Raw genomic sequence first — 27375 nt, forward strand, 5'->3', positions numbered from 1 at the left:
TAAAATAATTTTAATTTTGCCATTTCATTGTCTTTAATAAATGAAGGTGTCAAATCTACCTGAGCTGTTCACCTTTTTAGTCGTTGTCAAGTACCAATTATAATGTGACTTATTTTTTCTCTCTTTTGAAACAGTTAATTCTGAAGAAATTGTTAGGAACCTCAGTGTAAGTATACAGTCTCCCCAATACATCTATATTATGTGAGGGCCTTCATCTGGATTACCAGAAATTTATATTTTTTATTTCTGAATCCAAGCCACTTGAAATTCAGTTTTTTAAAACCTCCATCAACACTATTTTATAGGCATATCAGTTCCTTTCATCTTAGTAGTTTTCGCCTGAGGATTGTAACCTATACAGGAAATTAGTGTGGGGTAATGATTTGCTGAGCTGGCTGATATCCCATTCAAAGGAAGGGCTGTGCTAGGAGGCTTTAGGCAGAATAACTTTCCAAATTTTTTGAGGTGTTAACTTTAATCAGAAAATCATAAGTCATAGACTTTTACACATCTTTTTGAAAAATTATCTAATTATAATTGCAACTGCTTTTGTTTGGCTCCCACGTTCCAGTTTGTACATAAATGAGTAGGGACAATCCCAGAAAACTTCAAGCAATGCTTTTCAAAGTGAGGTTCAGTACTGCTAGAGAGGACTGAAATGCTCTTGTGTCATAATTTGAGTTATGTATTTAGGCATATTCATATATCTACCATTATATGGAGTTCATGAGTTTGCTATTGTTTGAGATAAGGCTAAATTCATTTCCTTATAGGCAATATGCATTTATAGTAAAAACTGTGAGGATGGAATGCAAATTATTGAAGGTAAGGAAAGACTGGATAAAGAATGGTTGCTATAACTTGGGACCCACTGCAGGTCTGAAGCAGGAATGACTATGAGAACAGAAATCCTTTAGAGTTATTTTTTACTTCTTGTTCCTCTTACACTGTAATGTTCAGATTTGAGGATAAGCATGAGGAACAATTGCACCCCCTACTGGTGCTTACTGGATTTGTTAGTGATAGTTTAGATTTCAATGTGCGGGTTCTCTAAATCCACGTATTGTTTCCCTTTTGTTCCATCACCTCATACTCCATATAGTTGAAGTCCTGATAGTGAGGATGGACAAATCTCTTAACAATCCCAGTGGTAAAGGAGATTCAATACTGTCTTAGTTTTGCTAGGCTGCTATGATAAATATCACAACAGAATATTTTGGCTTAACAACAGGAGTTTATTGCCTCACGGTTTAGAAGGTACAAGGCTTGCTTTCTCTTGGGGCCAGTGGCTGGCCGGCAGTCCTTGTTTTCTTGTCTGTCCAGTGTCATGGCCAAGTCCTCCATTCTCTTCGAGGTTTCTGCTGACTTCTTCCCCCCATGGCTCTCTCTCTCTCTACCTTCTGCTTCTTTCTCTTTGAAAGGTCTCCAGGAATCAGAATTAAGACCCAGCCCCTTCCAGTTGAGCTACAGCTTAACTTAAAATGACAGCTTCAAAACTCTATTTACCATGGATTCACATCCACAGGAATGCAGAGCAAGACTGAGAGCAAACGCAGAATGGGTGCACAATTCAATCCACCACAGATGCCACAGGCTTTGGAAATCCATTCCATGGTAGCACAGATGTGGGCTGGGCCTGGCACTGTAGAGCCCAAAGAAGTGGACTGTCATGTCCCACAGCAGCCCAGTATTCCCAGGAAAAGACTGCAGTGGTGATGTTACTGTGCTCCCAGTAGTGCTGCTCTGGGAATGTATATTAAGCTTACACTGAACAAACGGGAACATAAGCTGGCAACTCTGAAGTCCCACAGTGTTCCAGATACATAAGAGATGTATCACCATCAAGTTTCTTTTTGGAGAAAATGCCCAGAACCATATCTCAACTTTGTCATCTTCATCCCAGCTCGCCAATGCAAGGAATAACGCTGTACTTTCTTATGGAGGTTGACAGTGTAGCCCCAATGTTCCCTAGATTGACCTGGCTGCACATCAACTAGGAAAGTGTGGCTTGTCAGAGTATCCATGGTCCTCGGGCACGTCCCTGCATTTTGAGGGGAGCTGTATCCTCAGCAGCTGTCATCATGTGCTTGCCTGGAAGTTGGTAAAAATATTGGCTTAAGAAGGAAGTGATGATAAATGAAAAAGTGGGAGGATAAGAAGCCCAAAGAAAAGATACCAAAATAAGAAAAAATATTGACAAATGTATATGCAATAAATGCATTTTTCTGTTCCATTCTGTAACTCTTCTTTTTCTACTAATATCTGTATTTCTTTTTTAATCGTGTTTTTTCAATTTCATAGCTTCTATTTTTCTAAATAAATTGAGCATGAGAGAATAGTGACATAGACATTCATATTTATGAATTAGTGAGCTTAAAATAAATGAAAAAATGAAGACATAGAAAAGAAATTCATTTCCCATAAACCTTACTTTTCTGTTTATTCTTTTCTCCTTGCTTCTCCAACAGGTTATGAGTAAGAAAAACGTTTCTCATTTTCTCATTTCCTTTACATGAATGAATAATGTTCATTTTTACACAGTTTAAAAATACTCCATCATGATAGCAGTAATTATTAACATTTTTCTATATGGGAACTATGAAGTTTTCATAAATATGGGAATTTCTAAAGCTGTTGACTTGACTTGAAAATTAAGCAAATGTCGGTTATTTGAAAGGCTAACGGGTTAATTTGGAAAATGTTTTGGGTTCAATTAAGCTGATTTCTAAAAATTTTTGCCCATATCTACTAATATGTTATATGCTTTTCATATATAATTTATACTGAAACATTATGGTTGCCACTCTAAATCTAGACTGATTACTTATACCTATTCCCTTATTAAAAAGGATGGGAGATTCATGTTGGTGTCATATTTGCACAGGAATAAAAACAAAAAAGTGTCAAACACCAAATCATAATTTAAATCAGATTTTTGACTGAAACCTAAATATTATTGCAATAATAAAGACAATATAACTTGAGAGTGTGACCACATTGATAACAGATTTAATATTGCTATTTTATTCACTGAGTTTAAATCCCCTTTTCAAAAGTGCTTAACAAATTGTCTTAAAAATGAAATTTTGAAGCAGTTTGTCCATTTATAAGTGTCATGAAGAAACAATTTTCTGTTTTTCAGTGTCGAAAATCTGATCAGCATTTCAAACCCTATTTGACCCCTGATCTGCCCAAACGACTGCACTTTGCCAACAATGTCAGAATCGACAAAGTTCATCTCCTGGTGGACCAACAGTGGCTGGCTGTGAGGTTGGCTTGTCTATTTACTTTTTTTTTTTTTTTTTAAAGATTTATTTATTTATTTAATTTCCCCCCCTCCCCTGGTTGTCTGTTCTTGGTGTCTATTTGCTGCGTCTTGTTTCTTTGTCCGCTTCTGTTGTCGTCAGCGGCACGGGAAGTGTGGGCGGCGCCATTCCTGGGCAGGCTGCACCTTCTCTTCACGCTGGGCGGCTTTCCTCACGGGCGCACTCCTTGCGCGTGGGGCTCCCCCACGCGGGGGACACCCTTGCGTGGCACGGCACTCCTTGCGCGCATCAGCACTGCGCATGGCCAGCTCCACACGGGTCAAGGAGGCCCGGGGTTTGAACCGCGGACCTCCCATATGGTAGACGGACGCCCTAACCACTGGGCCAAAGTCCGTTTCCCTTGTCTATTTACTTTTGATACTTCCAGTGACCATCTCTTATCATAAGTGTACTTAGCCTTATCCCACCATTCTGGTCATAGAATTTTCCTGAGCATTGACCATATCTTTACCTTTTTACATACTACCATGCTATCTAGTTCTTTTGTATTTGAACTTGTTGTTATGAGCTCAGTATCCTAATCTTCCCAATATGGAAAAGAATGAGGGAGAAGATTGGGTCTGTTTCTGTTCCTGACACCTGCCCTGGTCTGTCTTTAGGCAGCAGTCAGGATAAAGATATCAGTTGTCTTCCAGGCTGGTAGTAAGCAGTTGATTTGATGACTCCTTAAGACTTTTGTCATCTCTATAATTTTGTGTTTAAAAAGAACACTATTTTAAGGTGTCAACAAAGTAGTTGTAATCTTTATTTCTTTCTTTAAAATTGTGATCCATGTTGATCATTGAGCATTTGCAAAATACAGATGTGTTTATAGAGAATCTCTCCATCCCCAAAGAACCAATTAATACATTGAGTCAATAACATTCTACTGCCTGCTCGCTGTGTGTGCCAGGCCCTGTTCCAGGCATTTGGGTTGGAGGCAAATTCCTGCTCTCAGGGAGTGTGTGATCAGGTGGAGACCGACAGTGAGCCACTGAACAAGTAAATATATACTTTCCGGTAGTGCACTAATGTTTCCTACTTTTGTACTTCATTCCAGTATTTTGTTAGGTCGGTAAGTGGACATAATTGAGTATATTTTCTGGTCTATCTTGCTTCATATGCTACATAATAACAAGAGGATGGCTAAACCCATGGCTCACACATGATGACAGGAGTGGCTGAAGGTTATGTCTGACAAAGAAAGAGTAGAGGAAAGAAGAGCAGGGAGTAGGATGTACCAGTATTATGGAGCTGTGGAATTGACAGGGCCTATGTTATGAGATGACTGGTAAATCCAAGCAGTGCACAGCAAGGCCGGGGAATGTGCAGTTTTAAACTAGCCCGCTAGATGGCGATGGCCGCTCTATTTGGGATTGAAGAGTCACAGCCTTGTGTATGTCTGTGGGCTGTACTGAGACTCAGGACGAGTCTCTAAAAAAGAAAAAAGAAGAAACCACCTCTTTTTCTAAACATATGAACAAAACTGAGCTTTACTAATATTAATATACAAGATTGTAATTTATGTATGTAAGGTATAAATAAATATAGGTCCCTGTGGTGGTAGGCTCTCCAAAATATTTACTGTTAGGAAGATGAGATCGAAGTGGTTAGATGCAAATGGAGAAAACACCTGTCCCTATGGCAACGTCTGTGGGTTACAGAACCACAGAAGGAGAGTCCAGCAGTCAGAATACCTCTGGGTATCAAGCATGAATATCCAGGCTCATATTATGTTCTTTCTATGTTTTTTTAACTATTAGCGATGACCTGAGAGTTCAAAGTCCCTGGCTCCCCTCTGGCCCCTTGTGAGAACTTGGACAAAGCTAATAGCTCAGGCCTTCATTTTCTTCATCTATAACACAAGATTAGTCTGGCTTTATTATTTTCTTGCCATTCTTTGTTAATGTAATCTGTTTCCATCAACATCCATGTTTTGCTTAAAATATTTTACTAGTTTGGGGTAGCGCAATTATATGAAACTATAGTTGAAGTATTGTTAAAGTGCTTTTTTTAGAAAAAATAAATGATAGCTTCGTATTTTAGAATAGCATCTGCGAAATAAGTCCCAGGCACCTTACTAAGAACTGGAGGTAACAGACAGGTCCCCACCTTAAAGTGCTTTGCCCAAGTTGGAAGGAAGACAAAAATTTTAATCAGGGATGATAATTGCTGCCTTAGGAGTGCAAGGCTCAGGGAAGCAGGGAGGATGACAACATACCTTTGGGGTTGAGTGTTAGGGAGCCTTGGAGAATGTTGCTTGGAAGTGGTTCCTGACCTGAGTTTTGAAGACTCAGGATGGGTTCAACTAAATGCTGCCACACAGCAGGTCCACCCCATGCAGTGCACTGTTAGGAGGCTCCCAGCCAGGAAGGTGAGTGGGAGCTCAATTTACCAAGCCCTTATGGGGACTGTGTCTGCAGGAGGAAGGAGACCCCTTTTCTTGGCTGGAAGTCAGTCATCTGCTTGCCAAGCCTTGAGTACTTCCAGGCTGTGTCTTGCCATAGGCACTTCTTTCTCAATTGCTCTTCTCAGAGACAGGCACCATTTTTAAACCAACAGCAGCTCTAGGTTTTAGGATGGGCAGAGAGAAGGAAGAAGGAAGAACTGGATACCATCAAGGGCAGGTGGTTCAGTGTTGCTGGAGCACTAGGTAAATGAAGTACTCTCTGCATGAAGGACCTTATGTGGATGATTTTTCTCCTGAAGAAAGGAGGAGACCGTTGGTTTATACTGGGTAGTCAGAGGTGAATATAGCAAGACTTGCATCTTGGAGAGTTCACTTAGTTGCTACGTGGAGGACACTCAAGCGAAAAGCTGGGAGGCCAGTTAGAAATGTGACCCAGTCCTCAGCAATGTGACTGCCCAAGGGAAGCTGTGAAAGGGAGGGGACAGTGCAGCCAGGTAGGGGCATATCACTAGAAAATAGGTGTGGTTAACTTACAACCCATATTCTCCAGGACAGTCTTTGTATCTCACATCCTCTTCCATATTTGTACTCATTAGAACATTGGTTCCCATTCCAGCAGTGATAATTAGTGTTAAATAGGGGAGTGTGTGTGTGTGTGTGTGTGTGTGTGTGTGTGTGTGTGTGTGAGGTCTGTTATGTAGGAGGATACTGAAGTCCTGAAGGCAGGATGATCAATTAGCAAACTCATTCAGGCCCCGTATAATAATGATCCAGCTTAGAATGATGGCAGTAGAAGAGGAAAGGAAGGAACAAATGAGAAAAGCATGACAGAGAAAGAATACCTGGGTGTTGGCAACTGATTATATAAAAGGAAAGAAGTCTTCCTCATCTACCTGCTGTGACTGAGAAATCTAGCCTTGATTTCAGCTTTATTAATTAGACACAGAGAAGATAATAGAGAATTTGTTCTAGAAAGTTTCATATAATATTTGGAAGTTGAGCTCAACTATGCAAGATAAGATCACCTCATCCTTTCCAAATGTCAGCTTCCGTTTTTCCATATGTAATTTCCAGAACTAAATTAATTGTTGGAAAACATAAGCAAGCAGTAGGAGAGTACATTTCTCAATGCTCAAGTGTCCACTTGGTAAGCAGTGGAATGTGAATAGAACTTTTTCAAGCAATATTTTTAGTCTTTGCTTCTGAATGTAATTTTGCAATATTTACTACAGGTTTCTAATTGAGCTGGGTTAGGAATTGTAAATATATATAAAAAAGAATTTTCTGAATATAGAAAGATACATAAAGGGTCAGTTTCACAAAATGTTAATGATGACCTGGTTCAAAAGACCTTTTTCTTTCTTTCATTTGTGAACATACACTCTAGCTTCCTGTACAGAAATTAAACTTAATTATCCCCAATAATTATAGTAATCTTGGGGAAACAAATATCTATATGATAAGAATAAAAATGTTTTGTAAAGGGTTTTTGGTTTATGCCAACATTTTTTGGAAGAAATTAAGATTAGGATATGAACTGGCCCTTAAGATAACCAAAGATAAATCCTGATAAAGTAGAACTCCTCTTGCCTTCCCCATTCCAGGGACTTTGTTAGCCTCGTTTCCTGCCTCTACTGGGAGTTGAGTGTGGCCTGGGAAGTTGTGGCTTATTTTTTAATTTTGTGATTTGTTTTAATTTTCTCTTTAAGCTGAGCAAGAGTCAGTTATTAATTTTTTAAATAAAATTTTATTGTGTATATTATTCATAATGAACATACATAAACAGTAAGTAAAGGCTGTGAATTTACAAAACAAACATGCATATCATCATACAAGGTTCCCATACATCTCCCCACCACCAACACTTTGAAATTGCTGTAAACATTTGTTACAAACTATGAAAGAGCATCATCAAAATATTACTACTAACTATGGCCCAGATCTTATATTTGGTGTGTATTTTTCCCCAATCCACCCAATTATTAACTCCCTGTATTAGTATTACGTATTTGTTATCACTCATGAGAAAACGTGCTCATATTTGTTCTGTTAATCACAGTGCGTCTTCCACCACTGGATTCACTGTGTTATACAGTCCCATGCTTTGTACAATCCATACAATGTGTACCCTCAGCAGCTCTCATTTTCATGACAAAGTTGTGCTGTCATCACTTCAGTCAATTTTAGGATGTTTTCATTACTCTAAAAGGAAGAATCCCATGCCCTCTTATTTCCCCCTATTCTAGTCCTTTGGAATTGAAATATCTTCTTACCATTGCTGCAAAATATTATAATATTACTGTTAACTATCATCCATAAGTTACTTTAGTTATAATTTTCCCATATTACCATATTCTTAGCACTTTGTTAAAGAAGAGGATTCTTGTATTTATACTGTTAACCACAATCTTCACCTACCACCAAAATCACTTTGCGCTACATTCCCTAGATTATCTCTGTTTTCCTTTCAATTGATATTTATGTTCACGGACTACCTCTTTCAGCCACAATCACATTTATAGATCAGCAGTGTTAGTTATACTCATAATGTAAAACTATCAACTTTATTCATTTCCACCCTTTTACAATAAACCTTACTAATAATACTACGTACATTAAACATCAGCTCCCATTCTCAACCCACATTCTATTTCTTAGTAACCTGTAGTCTAGAGTTGACCTCTCTGCATTTACTCATTGTATTTAGTTCATATTAACGAGACCATACACTACTTATCTTTTTGTGTCTGACTTATTTCATTCAACATAATATTTGTATTTCCTCTTCCAAGAAGTTTATATTCAGATCTTTTGCCTAATTTTAAAATGGGTTTGTTGTCTTTTTATCGTTGAGTTGTATGATCTCTTTATGTAACATGGATATCAAACCCTTATCAGATATGTGATTTCCGAAGATTTTTCTCCCATTGAGTAGGCTGCTGTCTTACTTTCTTGACAAAGTCTTTTTAAGGACAAAAGTGTTTGTCTGTTTTTCTATGTCTGTTTTTTCTTTTGTTGCTCATGCTTTCAGAGTAAGGTTTAAGAAACTACTGCCTACCACAATGTCTTGAAGATGTTTTCCTACATTTTCTTCTAGGAGTTTTATGGTTATAGTTTTTTATGCTTGGGTCCTTGTCCATTTTAAGTTAATTTTTGTATCAGGTGTGAGATAGGGATTCTCTTTATTTTGACTATGGATATCCAGTTCCCTCAGCACCATTTGTTGAATAGACTGTTCTGGTCCAGCTGGGAGGGCTTGACAGCATTGTCAAAAATCACTTGATAGGGGAGCCGATGTGGCTCAAGTGGCTGAGTGCTCACCTCCCACATGGGAGGTCCAGGTCTGCTCCTAGGTGCCTCCTAAAAACAAAACAAAACAAAAAAAACCAGCAAGCAAAACAGATGAAAACACCAACTCAGGGGACCTGATGTGACTCAGTGGTTGAGCACCAGCTTCCCACATACAAGGTCCGGGGATGGCCCCAGTAGCTTGAAAAAAAAAAATCACTTGATGGTAGATGTGAGGGCCTATTTCTGAGTTTTCAATTCAATTCCATTGGTCAATCTTCTATCCTTATGCCAGTAACATGCTGTTTTTCACCAATGTAGTTAAATAATATGCTTTGAAGTCAAGAAGTGAGAGTTCTCCAACTTCATTTTTTTAAAAGACATGGTTGGCTATTTGGTGCTCCTTATCTTTCCAAATAAATTTGATAATTGGCTTTTCCATTTCTGCCAAAAAGACTGTTGGTATTTTTATCGGGATTGGATAGAACTGACATCTTAATGATATTTAGTCTTTCAGCTTTCATTTATTTAAGTCTTCTTTGGTTTCTTTTAGCAATGTTTTGTAGTTTTCCAAATACAGGTCCTTTATGTCTTTGATTAAGTTTATTCCTAAATATTTGAATCTTTAAGTCACTTTTGTAAATGGCTTTTTCTTCTGATTCCTCCTTAGTTTGGTCATCAGTACTGTATAGAAACGCTACTGATTTCTTGCATGTTATTAATCTTGTATCCTGCCACTTTGCTGAATTTGTCTATTAGTTCTAGTAGCTTTATTGTGGAGTTTTCAGGATTTTCTTGATATAGGATCATATAATCAGCAAATAGTGAAAGTTTTACTTCTTACTTTCCAGTTTGGGTGTGTTTTATTTCTTTATCTAGTTTAATTGCTCTAGGTAGAGCTTCTAGTATTATATATATAGAGATATATATATTATATATATACATTATATATCTCTCTCTATATATAAAATATATATATATAGGCAAGGGAGTAAAGAGTGTATTAAGAAATAAGATAAAATAAAATACACACCCAAAGCATGGGTGCAGGTTGTACTACAGGGTGAGACATATGGGGCCCAGGTTAGGTCTTCATAAGACCCTTCCTCCTCCTCTTTCCTGAAGTTGGGGAGGGTCCCCAGCTGTTTGCTGTTCTGATTGGTTGCCCCACTTATTAGGTCTCAGGAGGCCAGTGATAAGGCCTTTTATTTAGAGTTATCAGGGACCAATGGGGAGTCCTGTTTGGAGTTATCTGAGACTTCCCTTTGACCACAGAAAGAGTTCCAAAGCAGACTGTTTCTGGCTTTATTCTTAGTAGCAGCCTTCCCTCAGGGAGTGTATTAATCAGCCAAAGGGCTGTTGATGCAAAGTACCAGAAATTTGTTGGCTTTTATAAAGGATATTTATTTTGGGTAAAAGCTTACAGTTACAAGACCTGAGTCTACCTCAAGGTTATTTCCTTACCAAACTCTGTTGCCACGAGTTAGAACAAGATAGTGGGTAACATCTGTGAGGGTTCAGCCTTCCTCTTCCCTCTTAAGGTTCCGTGGTCCCAGCTTTTTCCGATCTCAGCTGTAGGCTGGAATAGAGCTTGTCTCTCTCTTCCCAGGGCTCATTTCTTTCTGGGCTCAGCTGCTCTGTTCTCTTCACAAGGTCAGCTGTCCTCTTCCGTGTCTATGGAGCTCCCTTCCTCTTTTCTTGTGTATCTGCTTCCATGTGTCTCTTTCCTTGTCTTCCTGATTGAGTATCCATTTATATAACCCAGAAAAAGAGTAGGGACTCACAAGGAGCCGCCCTAATGATATGGTTGGATCAAAGCCCTACTCAATTTAATTAAGTAAATGTAAGGCCTTTGAATTTAAATCAAAAGGTATCATGTCCATAGGAACAGACCAATTTATTAACATAATCTGTAAGCTATATCTCTTTTTGGAATTCATAAACAGTATCAAACTGCCACAGGGAGTTTCTGGGTGGGATTCCATGTTGTCTGTAGGCCCAGCTGTCTTCCCTATTTCCTTATACTAATCGTAGCACAGTAACAGTGATGACAGTGGGCATTCTCGTCTTGTTCCTGATCTCAGTGGGAAAGCTTTCAGTCTTTCACCATTGAGTACAATACGAACTGTAGGTTTTTCATATATACACTTTACCACAGTGGGAAACCTTTCTTTTATTCCTATTGGAATATTTTTATCAAGAAAGAATGCTGTATTTTGTCAGATGCCTCTCTGCATCAGTCAAGAGGATCATGTGATTCTTTGTCTTATTTATTAATGTGTTTTATAACACTAATTGATTTTCTTGTGTTGAAAAACCCTGGCATACCTGGGATAAAACCCACTTGATCATGGTGCGTAATTCTTTTAATTATTGGATTCACTTTGAAATTATTTTGTTCATGATTTTTGCATTTACATTCATTAGAGAAATTGGTTTGTAATTTTCTTTCTTTTCATAGTATCTTTATTTGGTTTTGGTATTAGTGTGATGTTGGCTATGAGTTTGGAAGTGCTCTTTCCTGTTCAATTTTTTAGAAAAGTTTGAACAAGATTGTTATTAGATTGTGTAGCAGTTTGATATGGTTATGAATTCCAAAAATAGATATTGAATTTTGTTTGTAATCTGATCTGTACCTGGGCATGATTGAGTTATGATTAGGACATTGAGTATCCAACCCTTAGTGGGTGGGAACTCACAGATAAAAGAAACAGTAAAGAACAGCGTTCTTAATATTCGAGTTTTTGGTTTTTTTTTAATCCCCCCTCTTTTGGCTTTGTGTGTGTGTGTGTGTGTGTGTGTGTGTGTGTTTGTCTGCTCTCTGTGTCCGTGTGCTCTGCGTTCTTCTGTGTCTATATTTATTTATTTTTCCCCTCCTCCTTTGCGGCTTGCTTGCTGTCTGCTCTTTGTTTCCATTCGCTGTGCACTCTTCTGTGTTTTTGCTTGTCTCCCTTTTTTGTTGCGTCACCTTGCTGAGTGGACTCTCCACAGCACTTGCGGGCCAGGTGGTGCTCCATGGCATCTGCAGGCTGGGTGGCACTCCACAGCGTGTGGGTGAGCCTGCCTTCACAAGGAGGCCCCAGGATGCAAACCCACGGCATCCCATAAAGTAGATGGGAGCCCAACTAATTGAACCACAGCTGCTTCCCAATATTGGAGTTTTGATGTTGGAGTTTGATGCTGAAGTGTTAAGTTGGCATCCCGGGAAGTAAACACACAGAGGAAAGAGAAGCAAGCTCAAGGAAGAAAGGAACCTTGAACCCAGAGGAAAGCAAAACCCTGGAAGGGAGGAGCCCAGGAAGCCTGAACGCTTACAGATATCAGCAGCCATCTTGTTCCAACACATGAAAATAGACTTTGGTGAGGGAAGTAACTTATGCTTTATGGCCTGGTACCTGTAAGCTCCTACCCCCATATAAAGACCCTTTATAAAAACCAACCAATTTTGGATGTTTTGCATCAGCATCCCTTTAGCTAACCAATACAGACTGTCTTTGAATGATTGGTAGAATTCACTATGAATCCATCTAGTTATTTTTGGTAGTTTTTTTTTTTTTAAGATTTATTTTTATTTATTTCTCTTCCCTTCCCCCCCCCCCCCACCCAGTTGTCTGTTCTCTGGTTCTCTGTGTCCATTTGCTGCGTGTTCTTCTTTGTCTGCTTCTGTTGTTGTCAGCGGCACAGGAAACTGTGTCTCTTTTTGTTGTGTCATCTTGCTGTGTAAGCTCTCCGTGTGTGCGGCGCCATTCCTGGGCAGGCTGCACTTTCTTTCGTGCTGGATGGCTCGCCTTACGGGGTGTGCTCCTTGCGCATGGGGCTCCCCTATGCGGGGGACACCCCTGCATGGCATGGCACTCCTTGTGCGCATCATCACTGTTCGTGGGCCAGCTCCACACGGGTCAAGGAGTCCTGGGGTTTGAACCGTGGACCTCCCATATGGTATGCAGATGCCCTATCTTTTGGGCCAAGTCTGCTTCCCTTTGGTAGGTTTTTGATAGTTGTTTCAATCTCTTTACCTGTGATTGGCTTGTTGAGGTCTTCTATTTCTTCTAAGGTCAGTGTAGGCCATTCATGTATTTCTGGAAGTTTGTCCATTTTATTTACATTGTCTAGTTTTTTGGTGTACAGTTGTTCATAGTATTCTCTTATGATCTCCCTTATTTCTGCAGGGTCAGTGGTAATATCTGATTTTATTTGTTTGCATCTTTTTTTTTTTTTTTTTTGTCAGTCTAGCTAAGGGTTTGTTCTTCTCAAAGAACCAACTTTTGATTTTGTTGAGTCCCTCCATTGTCTTATTGTTCTCAATTTCATTTGATTTCTGCTCTGATCTATAGTATTTCTTTCCTTTGGCTGGTTTTGGGAATACTTTGCTGTTCTTGATTTTAGCTCTTTCTTCTTTTTTAATGTAAGCATTGAGGGCTCTAAGTTTCCCTCTCAGCACTGGCTTTGCTGTGTCTCATTGGTTTTGGTACATTGTATTCTCATTTTCATTTGTCTCAAGGTATTTACTGAATTTTTTTACAATTTCTTCTCTGATTATTTGAGTGTGTTGTTTAGTCTCCACATATTTGTCAATTTTCCCTTTTCCCATCCATTATTAATTTCTAGTTTCAATCCATTATATTCAGAGAAAGTGTTTTGTATAATTTTAATCTTTTTAAATTTTTGAGATCTGTCTTGTCACACAGTGTATGGTCTATCCTGGAGAAGGATCAAATGAGCACTTGAAAAGAATGTATATCCTGCTGTTTTGGGTGGAATGCTCTATAAATGTCTGTAAGATATAGTTAAATTATCATATTTTCAAGCTCTATATTTCTTTATCTCCTGTCCAAATGTTCTGTTCAATGCTGAGAGTGGTGTATTGAAATATCCAACTATTATTGTAGAGACATCTATTTCTCTCTTCAGTTTAGCTAGTGTGTACCTTGTGTACTATGGGACATCCAGATTAGGTGCATAAACATTTATTATAGTTACTTATTCTTCCAAATTGCCCCTTTTAGTATGGTAATATATTATGACTTCTTCATCCTTTATAAGAGTTATGCATTAAAAGCTATTTTGCCCAATATTAGTATCACTACTATAGATATTTTTGGTTACTATTTGCATGGAATATCTTTTTCTAACTTTTTGCTTTCAACTGGTAGTGTTCTTATGTCCTGAAGTGAGTCTCTTATAGACAACATATATGTGACTCATTTTTTAATGTATTCTGTCAGTGTCTTTTGATTGGGGAATTCAATCGATTAACATTCAATGTTTTTACTATAAAGGTATTACTTCGTTTGTCCATTTTATCCTTTGGATTTCTGTTATCATATCTTACAATTGTCTTTCTTCTTACCCTTTAATTTAATCTTCCTAATTATCTTCATTTCTACACTCTTCTCCAAGTCTCTCACCCTTGTTTTATCCTTTTCATCTGCAGCACTCCCTTTAATATCTCTTGTAGATCTAGTCTTTAAGTAACATATTCTTTCAATTTTTGTTTGTGAAGCCTTTAAACTCACCTTGATTTCTGAAAGACAGTTTTGCTAGCTACGGAATTCTTGGCTGGCAGTTTTTCTCTTTCAGTACCTTAAATAAATCATACCACTTTCTTCTTGCTTCCATAGTTTCTGATGAGAGGTCAGTACTTAATCTTATTGAGGTTTCCTTCTATGTGATGCTTTGTTTTTCTCTTGCTGCCTTCAGAATCCTCTTTATATCTGATATTTGTCATTCTGAATAGTAGTTATCTCAATAGGTCTATTTGGATTTATTCTGTTTGGAGTGCATTGTCCTTCTTGGATATTGGTATTTATGTCTTTCATAAGGGTTGGGAAGTTTTCAGTCATTGTTTCCTCAATATTCTTTCCCTTTTCCATTCTCTTCTCCTTCTGAGATACTGATAACATATGTTTGTGCATTTTGTGTTGTCATTCAATTCATTGCAACCCTGTTTAGAGTACGTAAGCAGGGCTCAACTGTCTCATACAAAAACAGAGAAAGGGCAAAAAGCTGTTTGAAGGACTTCTTTGGGGGCCAGCAGGCCAGGACAATGCCGTGCAAACTCCAGGAGGGTGAGGGATAAAAAGAAAGAACCTGAAACAACAACCATGAGTTACTAACCCCCATGGCAGTTGGGAACAGCCCCCATCCCCCACCCTCAATGTGCACAGCTTGGATAAAACCCACTGCAGCTGAGAAAGGGACAGATGTCTTCCTCACTGCAAAGAGGGAGTGTACAGCAGAGTATGGAGAGTGGTTATTCTTCAGTGAATTTGGCCAGCAGAGCCCACTTTGAATCTCAGCTATGGCCAAATCAGAATCATGTGGCATGTGGAGGTTGAAAGAGACACCTTTCTGGAAAGGTTCGCTGATGATCACCATCTGCTGACCAGCTGAGAAACTGCAAGGAGAAAAATTATTTTTAAGGCTCTCTTGTCCTGAAAACCTGGAAGAACATTTGTGCCCCATTAGTGGGTACCTGGCATGATTTTCATAACATTAAGCTGGGCAATTTTAAAGGCTCAGAATAAGTTGAACCAAAAATCAAAGAAGAGCCATGAAACAAAAACCACTAGGCTAGAAAAGAAATTGACCATCAGAGTAAATTCGCCAACATATTCAGATGCCTAGATGTCAGCAAAAAATTACAAACCTTACTAGGAAACAAGAAGGGATGGCCCAGACAAAGAAACAAACAAATATCCTGACAAGATAAAGTATTTAAGACAACTAATCAGTGATAATAACACAGATTTCCTAAATTAATTCAAAGAGTTGAAGGAAAATTTATTTTGGAAATAAATATATTTAGGCTATTATTGACAGAAAAAATTAGTTATACAAAAGCAGAAACCAAATAAAATCTCTTAAAGTTCAGTTGATGCTAAGGATTCACATTAGTATGTTTATCAAAGTGTAATAATACCATTTCTTTGTAGGAGTAAAGCTTACACATTCTGTGGAGGCGGCAACCACGGTTATGACAATGAGTTTAAGAGCATGGAGGTAACTACACTGCATTTTTTAAACTAAATATTTATTGAGCACTTACTCTATGATAAACACTGTACAGGCTTTTTTGATACATTTGTGAACAGAATAGGCAAAGATTCTTGCTCTCATGAAACTTTCATTCTAGCAGAGATAGAGACAATATACATTAAAAAATGACTGTAGTATACCATATGTTAGATCATAAATGCTTTGGGAAAATAAAGAAAAAGTAGAATTGAGTAATGGGAGTCTGTGATGATTATAAATAGTGTGGAGAGCGTAAGCTTCATCAAGAAAGTGAGGGGAGCAGATGTAGCTCAACTGGTTGAGTGCCTGCTTCCCATGTATGAGGTCCCAGGTTTGATCCCCAGTGCCTCCTAAAAATAACAAACAAATGAGAAAACCAACTCTTATTGGAGAGCAGATGAAGCTCAGTGGTTAAGTGCCTGCTTCCCATGTCTGAGGTTCTGGGTTCAATCCCTGGTACCTCCTAAAAAAAAAAAGAATGTGATGTTTGAGCAGAGACTTGAAGAAGGTAAAGGAATTAAACTTTCGGCCTTATGGAGATAATTGTACTGGGCAGAAGAAACAGCTGGTGCAAAGGCCCTGGGGTGGGAGTTTGCCTAATGTGTTGGGATGAGACTGAGATTACTGAAGGCCTTTGTAAGTTATTGGAAGGATTTAGCTACCTGTATTGTAGCTGATTTCGGAAAGGAACTGGGGTTCAGATGGTCAAGTTTTACTATTATTTGTTTAAATTAAAAAGTTGTAGGTTCGTAGACAAATCATACATAAAATACAGGGTTCCCATTATTAATACCTTGTACTGGTATGGTTCATTTGTTACAATTATGGACAAGCTAAATGTGAAATATCTATTAGATTGTAAGAAAAGATGTTGAATAGCAATTAAAGAGAAAATCTTGCCTGGATATAAAAAAATGAGTCTTAGGCATATAAATCATTTTGAAAATATGAGTTGGATAAGATCCCCAGGGATTGTGTGTAGATAGGAAGACCAAGTACTGAATCCTGGGGCATTTCTATGGGGGAGAGTGTTACTGTGGGGGGAGTGGTGGGGTGGGGACGGTGGGGGTGAATGGGGAGCTCATATTTTTTGAATGTAATATTTTTTTAAAAAATGAATAAATAAAATAAAAATAAAATAAAAAATAAAAAAGAGGTTTAGGAGGAAAAGAGTTACCATCAAAAAGAATTAGAGTAACCACCAGGAAGGAAGAAAGGAAACTGGGAGTGGATGGTGTTCTGCAAGCCCAGGGGAGAAAGTGTACTGAATCTACCTCTAGAATCCAACTGATGGGTTCCATATAAGTTAAGCTTTATGATTTTTGAAATCTGATTGTCTTCTCTAGTTCCATCTGTGTATGTGTACATACCCACACACAATATATGTATTAGGAATATAAGCATATATCCCTTTCCAAATAGAACAAAATGTCATACTCTTCATGGACATATTGTCTCAACTTTGTTATGGTGACTTACATCTCTGTTAATATTTGGAAAAATCTCTGGAGTCAGAATTTTTATATTATTCAAGGTACTATATATGACAAGTTAATTGTTGCAAGAAAAACCTATGCCTCCAATTCTTTGCTGATTGTCCTGGAAAAAAAAGAATTATGTATATGCCCATGCCATTGTTCCCAGAAAAGAAATGCTTATCTATGTTTGACACTTTTTTCTAGTTATTTACAATAAAAAACACTTAAATCTGTTATAAATAATATAACTATGTTAATACTTGTTAAATATAAATCCAAATAATGACGTCTCTTCATCCTGTTAGTAATGGAGATGTATCTGAGAAATAAGTAGATTGGGAAGTTGTGCAAAAATTTAATGCTTAGAAACTTTAACATTTTAGTCACTTATCAAGATATTTGAACAATGATATGAAAGGGTATAAAAATGCCGTGTGACGTTAGATAATGAAATTATGATAGGAGTTTCTCAGCCCTCGTAGAGTTGTGCTGGTGTGACTTGTTCCCTGCTGCTTGCTTTCTGCTCATCTCTTGACACATGCGCTGCTGTGTCAGTGGGCAGTGAACATAACATGGATTATATTTTAATTGTGTTCTGCCCAACATCAATGGGCAGAAATGGTTTAAAAATCATTTTAAATGCCTGAGAAGAAATCCTTACGGAGACCTGCAGTGTGTGGAGGAGAGCTGTAATAACGTCTGTTGATGGTCTAGATGGCAAATAGTAACAGAATGACTGTTACCCCTAGGCTATCTTTTTGGCACAAGGACCCAGTTTTAAAGAGAAGACTGAAATTGAACCATTTGACAATATTGAAGTCTATAACCTAATGTGTGGTAAGTATAGCCATATAATTTCTCCAACAAAAGGTGAATGTATATTTTTAAATGTCTTTTGGAATTGGTGATAAATTGAACCTTAGAGCCTGGATGTTCTGCATTAAGAAGAGTGAAAGTTGAAAAGATTAGAAAAAATTATTTATAGCTTTCGGCTAAAAGAGTAAATGTTTTGTTTGTTTTTCTGCTTGTTGATACACATTAGATCTCAGGAGACCAAGCTTTCCTATTATTTAAGTAGTATATTTTAATTTATAATAATAAAACTCAATAAAGAAAATAACACTTAAAACTTTCAAAGCAGGAAAAGAAGCAAAAAACTCCAGGTTTTTTTGTTTGTATTTAGAGAGAGAAGGCTCCTGGCGTAAAAGAATGGTATGAAAGTCCTATTTGAATAATCACATTGCTATTATATCAACATTACAAAATGTTAAAGAATGAAAGTTTTAGGGAACCTCATGTACCTTTTTGCCTCCATCGTGGTCTCACACTGTTGTATTAGCAAATCATTCATCTGGGCAAGGCAATGAGTAAGCTGCAATTCCACCTTTAGCTTTAGCAACTTGGTTATAAATACATTCACAATTCTCTCTCTTGATCTCTCCACTGGTTTGTAGTGATTGTCATTTAGAGACCGAAAAAGAGGATCCATTTAAAAATACCCTGTTGCAGCCTTAACAATTTAAATTCTTGGTTCTCATGACTGAGTCTGTGGTCAGAGCTGCTGGCCCCTTGCAGGGACAGTCGGAAGGAATTAGCGAGGCTTCCAGGCCCAGGAGAGGTCTGTTAGGTGGAGCTAAGTAGGAAACACTGAAGAGCCTGTTTGTAAAATGTTGGCATGCCTTAGTTTTAAAGGGGAAAAAAACTAGAAAAACTTAAAATTCTAAGCAAAAAATTTAAAAAATTTAAAATTTTGTATTTGGTTTGATGCAGGTTTCTAACTTCATTCTTTTTTTTTGAGATACCAGGACCTCATAAGTGGGAAGGTGCCACTTAACCACTGAGCCACAGGGCCTCCCCTAAGTTGGTTTTTCATTTGTTTGTTTGTTTGTTGTTTGTTTGTTTTTGTTCCAGGAGGCACTGGGAACTAAACCCTGGACCTCCCATGTGGGAAGCAGGCGTTCAACTCCTTAAACTACATCCACTCCCCCTAAGCAAAAATGTTTTAAGTATCCCTGCCCTTAAAGAATTTTCATAAAACTAAGTCAATATGCTCTGCTTAAGTCTATAAATTATTTAACTTTTTAAAACATGATTTTAAAAAATGTATAGCTTTTCATACTAGGAAACCGTACTACACTTACAGAAAAGTGATCATTCATAATGCTTCTTTCCCCTGGTGGGATGGAAACAGTTCACAAGGGTTTCCTGGAGCGCATCTGCAGGGCCTGCTCCTCTTCTCTAGAAGGACAGGTGATAGTCCCAGTGGCCAGTGCAGCCATCGCTGCGGTGCAGTAGAATTTAGTAAGGGAAGAGAAACTGCAGGCATTTGTCTCCCTGCCCCCCCCAGCCCCTGCCTAGGAATCTGAAGTCTACTTTTCCTTATTTTTTCAAAAACAGATCTTCTGCACATTAAACCAGCCCCAAACAATGGGACCCACGGGAGTTTAAACCATCTTCTGAAAGTACCTTTTTATGTGCCGTCCCATGCTAAGGAAGTGTCAGTGCCTTCTGTTTGCAACTTTAATAATCCATTGCCTGCAGATTCCCTAGGATGTTCATGCTCCCAGCTACAAAATGTGAGTAATAATTCCATGTAACCATAAAAATGTGAAGGGCAAACTGGTCTCTGATGGGGTAGGGGACAACTGGTTGTGTTTGGGCTCAGATGCTTATTAAGTAAAGCCGTCCATTTCTTTGAACCTTTTCCGTAAATGCAAGATTGTCCTGCACACATGATAAGATTAAGCATGTGAATATGCTTTGTAAATGGGGAAGCCCTATTAGGAAATTAAATAATTCCATTGTGATCTAACTGTCCTTAGCCATTCAAAATATGTTGACACTTGAATCTATTTTTGAGTTCCCTTATAAACGGTTCCTCATACGTTATGGTTGGTTACTTAGAGCAGAAAAGAGCTGGGAGTGGGAAAGGAATTGTGAGCTGGCATTAGACACATCCCTGGGGTAGCTGCTGTGAAGTCCACTCAGCAGGAAGTGCCCAGAGAACAGCCTGTGTTCCCAAGGGGCAGCAGGTCTGGTCTTATTTCAGATAAACCCAGATAAACAGTTGGCAGGGAGAATCACAGAGGAAAGCAGTGGAGAATCCCTAAAAGCGACATTGGAAGATGGCCAACAGACACTTCCTGTTGGGAAGGTCCTTGTGGCGGATGAGGCACCAAGCTGACTCCAGGAGCAGGACTTCAGATCCCAGGAGACAAGGCACGAGTCAGAACCCAAGCTCAAAGACAAGGCCCAAGCCCTTCAGCAAGAGAATGAGAGCACTTGGGTGAGGCTGGAATTTCAGGTTAAATTGGAGTCCATCAAGCTAAGACTAATGTCAAGGCAGCTCTGATGCCAAGTTCAAAATGTGACTGTAGAACTAAATAAACATCTGCTGCTTTGGGTTCCATATAGCCAAGGGTAGGTGAAGACTTTACATCCCCTAATTCTCATAATAGTACAAAGTAGGCATTTTATTCCCCATTTGAGAGATAAAGAGGACTCAGAGAAGTTAGCTGATTTTCCCAAGGTCACAGAAGCTTGGTTTATCTGACTCCAAACTCCAAGTTTTATCTGTAAAAAAGGCCCCTTGCTATTCAAATGATCCTAGGCCCAGCATCTGCATCACTGGCAAGCTTGTTAGAGACTCAGAACCTCAGGCCCTGCCTCAGGCTTACTGGATTAGAGTCTGCATTTTAACAAGATCCTCAGGCACTTTATATGCACAGCAAAGCTTGAGATGCACTAGAATGTTGGAGTCACAATTCAGTTGCTGATTCCAGCTGTGGTCAGGCTGCTTTGCCCCACATTTTTGCAAATTCACAGACGCAAAAGTCAGTAGGACTAGCTCTGTATTTCAGACTAAGTGGAAAAATTAGAATTTAATTTCATTATTCTGGCTTCTTTGCTCAGTAGTAAAACCCCTCCTGTAATTACTGCAGAAATTGTCTTGATCACCCTTTAGAACCTATTATTACTTCAACTTATTTTTCTTCCATTTTCTTGCAGCCTGTTGATGTAGAACGTGTGAATCAAATGCTAAATCTCACCCAAAAAGAAAGTAAGTCAATGGGAAACATGATAAGTCTTTGGTATTTGGATCTTTCAGAATGTTCAAGCCAGCATAACTCTGGTTTTATTCCTGCCCACCTCCCAAATTCCTCCTGGCCCTTCCCTGTGGAACCGGGTTTATGCCAACAAGGCTTCAAAACAAAGCACAGCATTGGCTTTTTCTGATTCTCCAAAATAGGTTCACAGAGCCTTTTGAGCATAAACATTTTTATTACCAATGTAATATACAGGAAAAAGCACAGACCTAAAACCAACAGAGTGAGCATGGGGCAGTAATAGAGGTTCCAGGAGCACAGCAGATTCCTTTGAATGGTCATGCCTCATCTCCGGTCCCTTATTCCCTTTCCTAGGTGTGCACTGGCCCTCAGCCCTGCCCCTGCTGCTTCCTGGCTGTGTAAACTGTGGCAAGTTACTTCACCTCCCTGGGCCTTGTTGCCTCTTCCCTGATTATGGTACTCATCTCATGTAGCTCCTTTAGTCATAAAGAATAATGGAGTCAATCCCTTGGAAGATTTTAGAATAATGCCTGGCCTGCAGCAATATCATCATTGCCCCTTACCTTTTTTTTTTAAAAATTAATTTATTGATGAATATCACTCATACATAAACATACATAAATGATAAATGTATAATAATATTTGTGAACTTACAAAACAAACATATATAAAATCATGCAGGACTCTCATACCTGACCCTACCACCAATAACTTGCGTTGTTGTTAAACCTTTCTAACTAATGATTAAAAAGAATTGTCAAAATATTACTGCTAGCCAAAGTATTTTTCCCCCAACCAACCCTATTATTATTTTTATATTTGAACTTACATAAATAAGTGTATAGTAAAAGTTGTGAACTTACAAAGCAAACATACATAACATCATACAGGAGTCCTATACATCAACCCGCCACCAACACCTTGCAATGTCATGAGATGTTTGTTACAAATTATGAAAGAATATTGCCAAAATCTTACTACTAATCATTGTCCTTATCTTACATTTGGTGTGTTTTTCTCCCAACCCACCCTATTATTGCTTTTAAAATATATTTTTTATGACAGAAGTTGTAAACTTATAAAACAATCATGCACATGTGCAGAATTTCCAAACGACACCCGTCCATCAACACACCACACTGTGGTGGAACGTTTTCTACAGATAAAATAATGTCATCTGATTATTACCATGTTCATAGTGTACATTTGGCTCACATTTTCCATACTGCCTCATTATTAACACAGTACATCTTTCGCATAGATGCAAGAATATTATATTATTACTATTAACCACAGTCCATAGGACACTTCAGCTGTATTTTTCCCATGCTTCTCCACATTCTAAACACCCCACAGTGGTGATATGCATTTGTTCTAGCTCACAAAGGACACTCTGTACCATCAACCATGATTCTCATCCACCTCTTGGTTTACTGTGCTATTCAGTTCCTAGATTACTCTGTAGCATTCTGTCAATTGGCATTTATATACCTAGATTACCATTTTCATCCATTTATAAACATCCATTTAGAAACATTTCATCCCCATTTATAAACTAGCTGTTACTCACTATGTGTTACCATCCACTGTATACATTTCTACACTTTTACAGTAAAGCTAATTAAAACTTCTACATATATTAAACATCAGCAGTCCACTCAGTCCTACTCTTACCTCCTTTAAGAATTCACCACCTACCACCAGGTCTTGAAGATATTTTCCTACAATTTCTTCTAGAAGTTTTATGGTTCTTGCTTTTATTTTTAGGTTTTTGATCCATTTTGAGTTAATTTTTGGATAAGGTGTGAGATAGCGTTCCTATTTCCTTCTTTCAGCTATGGATATTCAATTCTTTTAGCACCATTTGTTGAATGGATTGTTCTGCCCAAGCTGTATGAGTTTGACAGACTAGTCAAAAATCACTTGACCATACATGTGAGGGTCTGTTTCTGAACCATAAATTTGATTCCAGTGGTCTATTGTGTCTGTCTTTAGGCCAGTACCATGCTGTTTTTACCACTGTAGCTAGATAATATGATTTAAAGTCTGGAGATGAGGGTTTGCTTTTCCTTTTTATGATGTATCTGTCTATTCAGGACCTGTTTCCCTTCCAAATAAATTTGATGATCATGTTCTCAATTTTTTCTTTAATGTTGGTAGAATTTTTTATCAGGATTGCTTTGAATCTATATATCAATTTTAGTCGAATTGACATCTTAATGGTATTTAGTCTTCTAGTCCGTGAGCATAGAATGTTCTTCTATTTATTTAGGCCTTTTTTGTTTTTTTTTTAACACTGAGTTGCAGTTTTCTGAATACAAGTGATTTATATCGTTGGCTAAGCTTATTCCTGACTATTTGAGTTTTATCTGTCATATTTTACTTTCACCACTCTTTTGATGCTTTTAGTTACTTTTATTGATATAGTCTTCATTTCTAGATTCTCTTCCAAGCTTCTCTCTCCTGTCTTTTATTTTAAGGCTCTAGCACACCCTTTAGTATTTGCTGAAAATCTGGTCTCTTGCTTAGAAATTCTCTCAGTTTCTGTTTATCTGTGAATATGCTAATCTCACCCTCATTTTCGAAAGACTGTCTTGCCAGATGTAAGATTCTTAGCTGGAAGTTTTTCTCTTGTAGTATCTTAAATGTATCAGACCACTGTCTTCTTGCCTCCATGGTTTCTGGTGAGAAATCAGCACTTAATCTTATTGGAGATCCCTTATGTGTTATGCATTGCTTTTCTCTTGCTGTTTTCAGAGTTCTTTATGTCTGTGGCATTCGACATTCTGATGAGTATGTGTCTTGTAGTTGGTCTATTTGGATTTTTTCAGATGGGATTACGTTGTGCTTCTTGGACATGGATATCTATGTCCTTCAATAGGGTTGGGAAATTTTCTACCATTATTTCTTCTAATATTCCTTGGGCCCTTTTCCCCTTCTCTTCTCCTTCTGAGACACCCATGACATACATGTTTGCATGCCTTTTGCTATCATTTAGTTCCCTGAGACCTTGTTCAATTTTTTCCATTCTTCTCTTCATCTGTTCTTTTGTATGTTCATTTTCAGAGCCCATTTCTTCAAGCTCACCAATTCTTTCTTCTGCCTCCTCAAATCTGCTATTATATGATTCCAATGTTTTTTAAATTTCATTGATTGCACCTTTCATTCCCATGAGATCTGCTATTTTTCTATGTATGCTTTCAAATCCTTCTTTGTGCTCACTCAGTATCTTCTTATTATCCTTAATCTCTTTAGCCATCTCATTGAATTAATTAAGGAGATTTGTTTGAACATCTATGATTAGTTGTCTCAACTCCTTTATGTCATCTGGAGGCTTATCTTTTTCCTTTTACTGGGCCATATCCTCCTGTTTCTTGGTGTGGATTGTAATTTTTTGTTGGTGTCTTCACATCTGGCTTACTAGAGTATTTATTCTTGGTGCAGTTTTTCTCTTTAGTTTAGGGTTTCCTGCCCTTTCTGCCTTGCAGGTTGTACAGTGGAGCCAAGCATGTAGTTGGCACTGTAAGCTGTGGAAGCTCAAGCTTCCCGCATTGTGCCAGGGACCAATGAAGCTTCTTCCAACTTTCTTCTTTACCAGGGGTAGGGGCAGAGTCACAGCTGTGTGAAATATTCCAAGTCGTGCAGGCCTAGACTGTAGTTGCCCAGAGAGACTGATGAAGCTTCATGCCCCTTTCTCCCCTGCCTGGGGCAGGGATGGAGCTGCAGGTGTGGGCAGCAATCTATGCAGTGCAGGTCCAAGATGACCATAGTTGCCCCAGTAGACTTCTGATTTTCAATCTGTGCCAGTCAAAATTACCTGCAGTTACCTCGATAGGCTGGTATAGAGCCCGCCAGCATCCTCCCTGCCAGAAGGGGTGCTGTAGCCTAGGCTGAGAAACTGGTTCCTACCATAACTGAGATTTTTGGTCCTGGTTTCCCCTCCGGCTAGGGGTGGGGTCAAAATGGATGCCACTGGCTTCTTTCTCACTTGGGCTGATTCACACACCAGCTGTTCCCAGGGTTATATCCCAGCCAGCCAAATCTACCAATCAGTAGCCGAAATTGGCAGCCAACCATCTTCTCCTCCCCTGCCCCTGGGAAATAGAGCTTCCAATTCCAGCCACAGAATAGCTCCTGGGATGGGTTGTGTCACCAGAGAAGGATAATAACCAGCTTCCACATCTTGGCCAGGAATTTCCCAGAGAGGCTGGTGGAGGTCCCCGCAGTTTCCTCCTTCCTGGAGGTGGCGCTTGGGCCTAGGCTAGACCTGCAGTCTGACCTGGATAGAAAGAAGCCAGTCCCCACCAGCACTGTGATTCTCAGTCCGCTCTGCTTCCCCTTGTGCCAGGTGTGGAGTTAAGACAGCGGCTACCGGCCTCTTTCTGACTGAGACAGGCTCAAACTTTAGCTGTTCCCAAGTTTATACTTTATATATTTTACTAAATTTACTCATCAGTAGCTGAAGTTGTGCCCAACTGCCTCTTCCTCCCCTGTTTTTTGGGAAGTGGAGCTTTCTATTCCAGCCATGCAACAGCTCCCTAGGGGCTTGTGCCTCCAGTGGAGGATGGACACTGGCTTCCGGGGTGTGGAGCCTCTACTACGAGTCTTCTCTGCAGGTGGGCAGTCTCCTCCTTCCATTCCTTCAAGGATGTTGCAGGATGCTCTTCTGGCCTCCTGAAGCCCCCAAACAGGTGCTTCAGCTAGCTCCAGATAGCTCTGGGTGTTTGCTAACTGCCCTGTAGCACGAGCCGACTCCACGAGCTCCTTACTCTGCCACCATCTTGCTGGTTCCTCCTGCCCCTTACCTTTTAAATATACTTACATTTGTGTGATAATTAGTGAATCTCCTGACTGACAGGATACCTGGACTGACTCCAGAAGTCTTTCTTGGGATGTTCCCATGCCCATCTCTCCCATCCCCCCAGCCCTCAATTTCTGCCCAGGGGAGCCACACTACAGGGATAAGGCTCCCTGCCCTTAGCCCATAGTGACCAATCACATTAGCCCTTCTGGGAAGGGGCGTGCTTCCCCAAGGGGATTACCAGAGTCTTGGAGGAGTAGGAGGAAGAGTGTCCCAGAAAAATCCCCCTAATCCTGGTTTTTATTTTGTATGCACGTGGAATTCACCAGAACAATATATTTAAATAAATAAATAAAATGATAATAAAACCCCCGATGCCTTGGCTCTATTCTGCCAGCATTTGATGTCATTGTTTTGGGGTGTGGCCCTTGCTTGATGATTAGTATTAGCTCTCCAACTCATGAAAATGATCATATATAACTAGAACCTCTAGCTCAACCCAGTAGGAAAAGGTCGTTCCTTCACAGCTGCTGACTTTTTCCTGGCTTAGTAAAAATAGCCAGCAGTATCATAGGACTTTACAAATGCAGGCCCCCTTACCATATGTCCAAATACTTAAAGAGCTTCAAATCAAATTAATAAACTGCTAAAAGTCTATCCTCTGATGGCCAAGGTCTGGTCATAAAGACTTAAATATCCGGTTTGGTTTGAGAACAGCTGGACTCCTGGGTGGCTGCTCTGGACCTGGCAGTATAGGAAGAGGCAGCCGCCGCCTTCAGCCTTGCTCTCCTCACTCCTCTCCAGTCTGGCCGTGCGTGGATGTCATCAGCCTTTATCAGCTTAAGTCAGTGAAATTAAATACTAACACAGACTGGGGGCTTACCTCGATCTGCAACACTTTTATTCTTTTTCTTTTTAGAATTTTAGTAGTGTGAATTTTCACTATCTCTCTAGACTTGGGTAAGCCCCTTTACCTGAACTTAATTTTCTCCTTTGAAAAAAATATCAT

General features: G+C 39.0%; 1 protein-coding gene across 1 annotated transcript in view; it reads left to right on the plus strand.

Moving 5' to 3' along the window:
* ENPP3 (ectonucleotide pyrophosphatase/phosphodiesterase 3) overlaps nucleotides 1-27375 on the plus strand; it is a 95305-nt gene that overhangs the window by 45865 nt on the left and 22065 nt on the right. The window contains exons 14-19 of the mRNA XM_004450132.4: nucleotides 135-166; nucleotides 3143-3270; nucleotides 15939-16005; nucleotides 18248-18335; nucleotides 19896-20074; nucleotides 21507-21558. Of these exons, the coding sequence (XP_004450189.2) occupies nucleotides 135-166; nucleotides 3143-3270; nucleotides 15939-16005; nucleotides 18248-18335; nucleotides 19896-20074; nucleotides 21507-21558 (546 nt within the window). The remainder of the gene's footprint in view (nucleotides 1-134; nucleotides 167-3142; nucleotides 3271-15938; nucleotides 16006-18247; nucleotides 18336-19895; nucleotides 20075-21506; nucleotides 21559-27375) is intronic.

Source organism: Dasypus novemcinctus, chromosome 11, assembly GCF_030445035.2.
Source record: "Dasypus novemcinctus isolate mDasNov1 chromosome 11, mDasNov1.1.hap2, whole genome shotgun sequence".
NCBI lineage: Eukaryota > Metazoa > Chordata > Mammalia > Cingulata > Dasypodidae > Dasypus > Dasypus novemcinctus.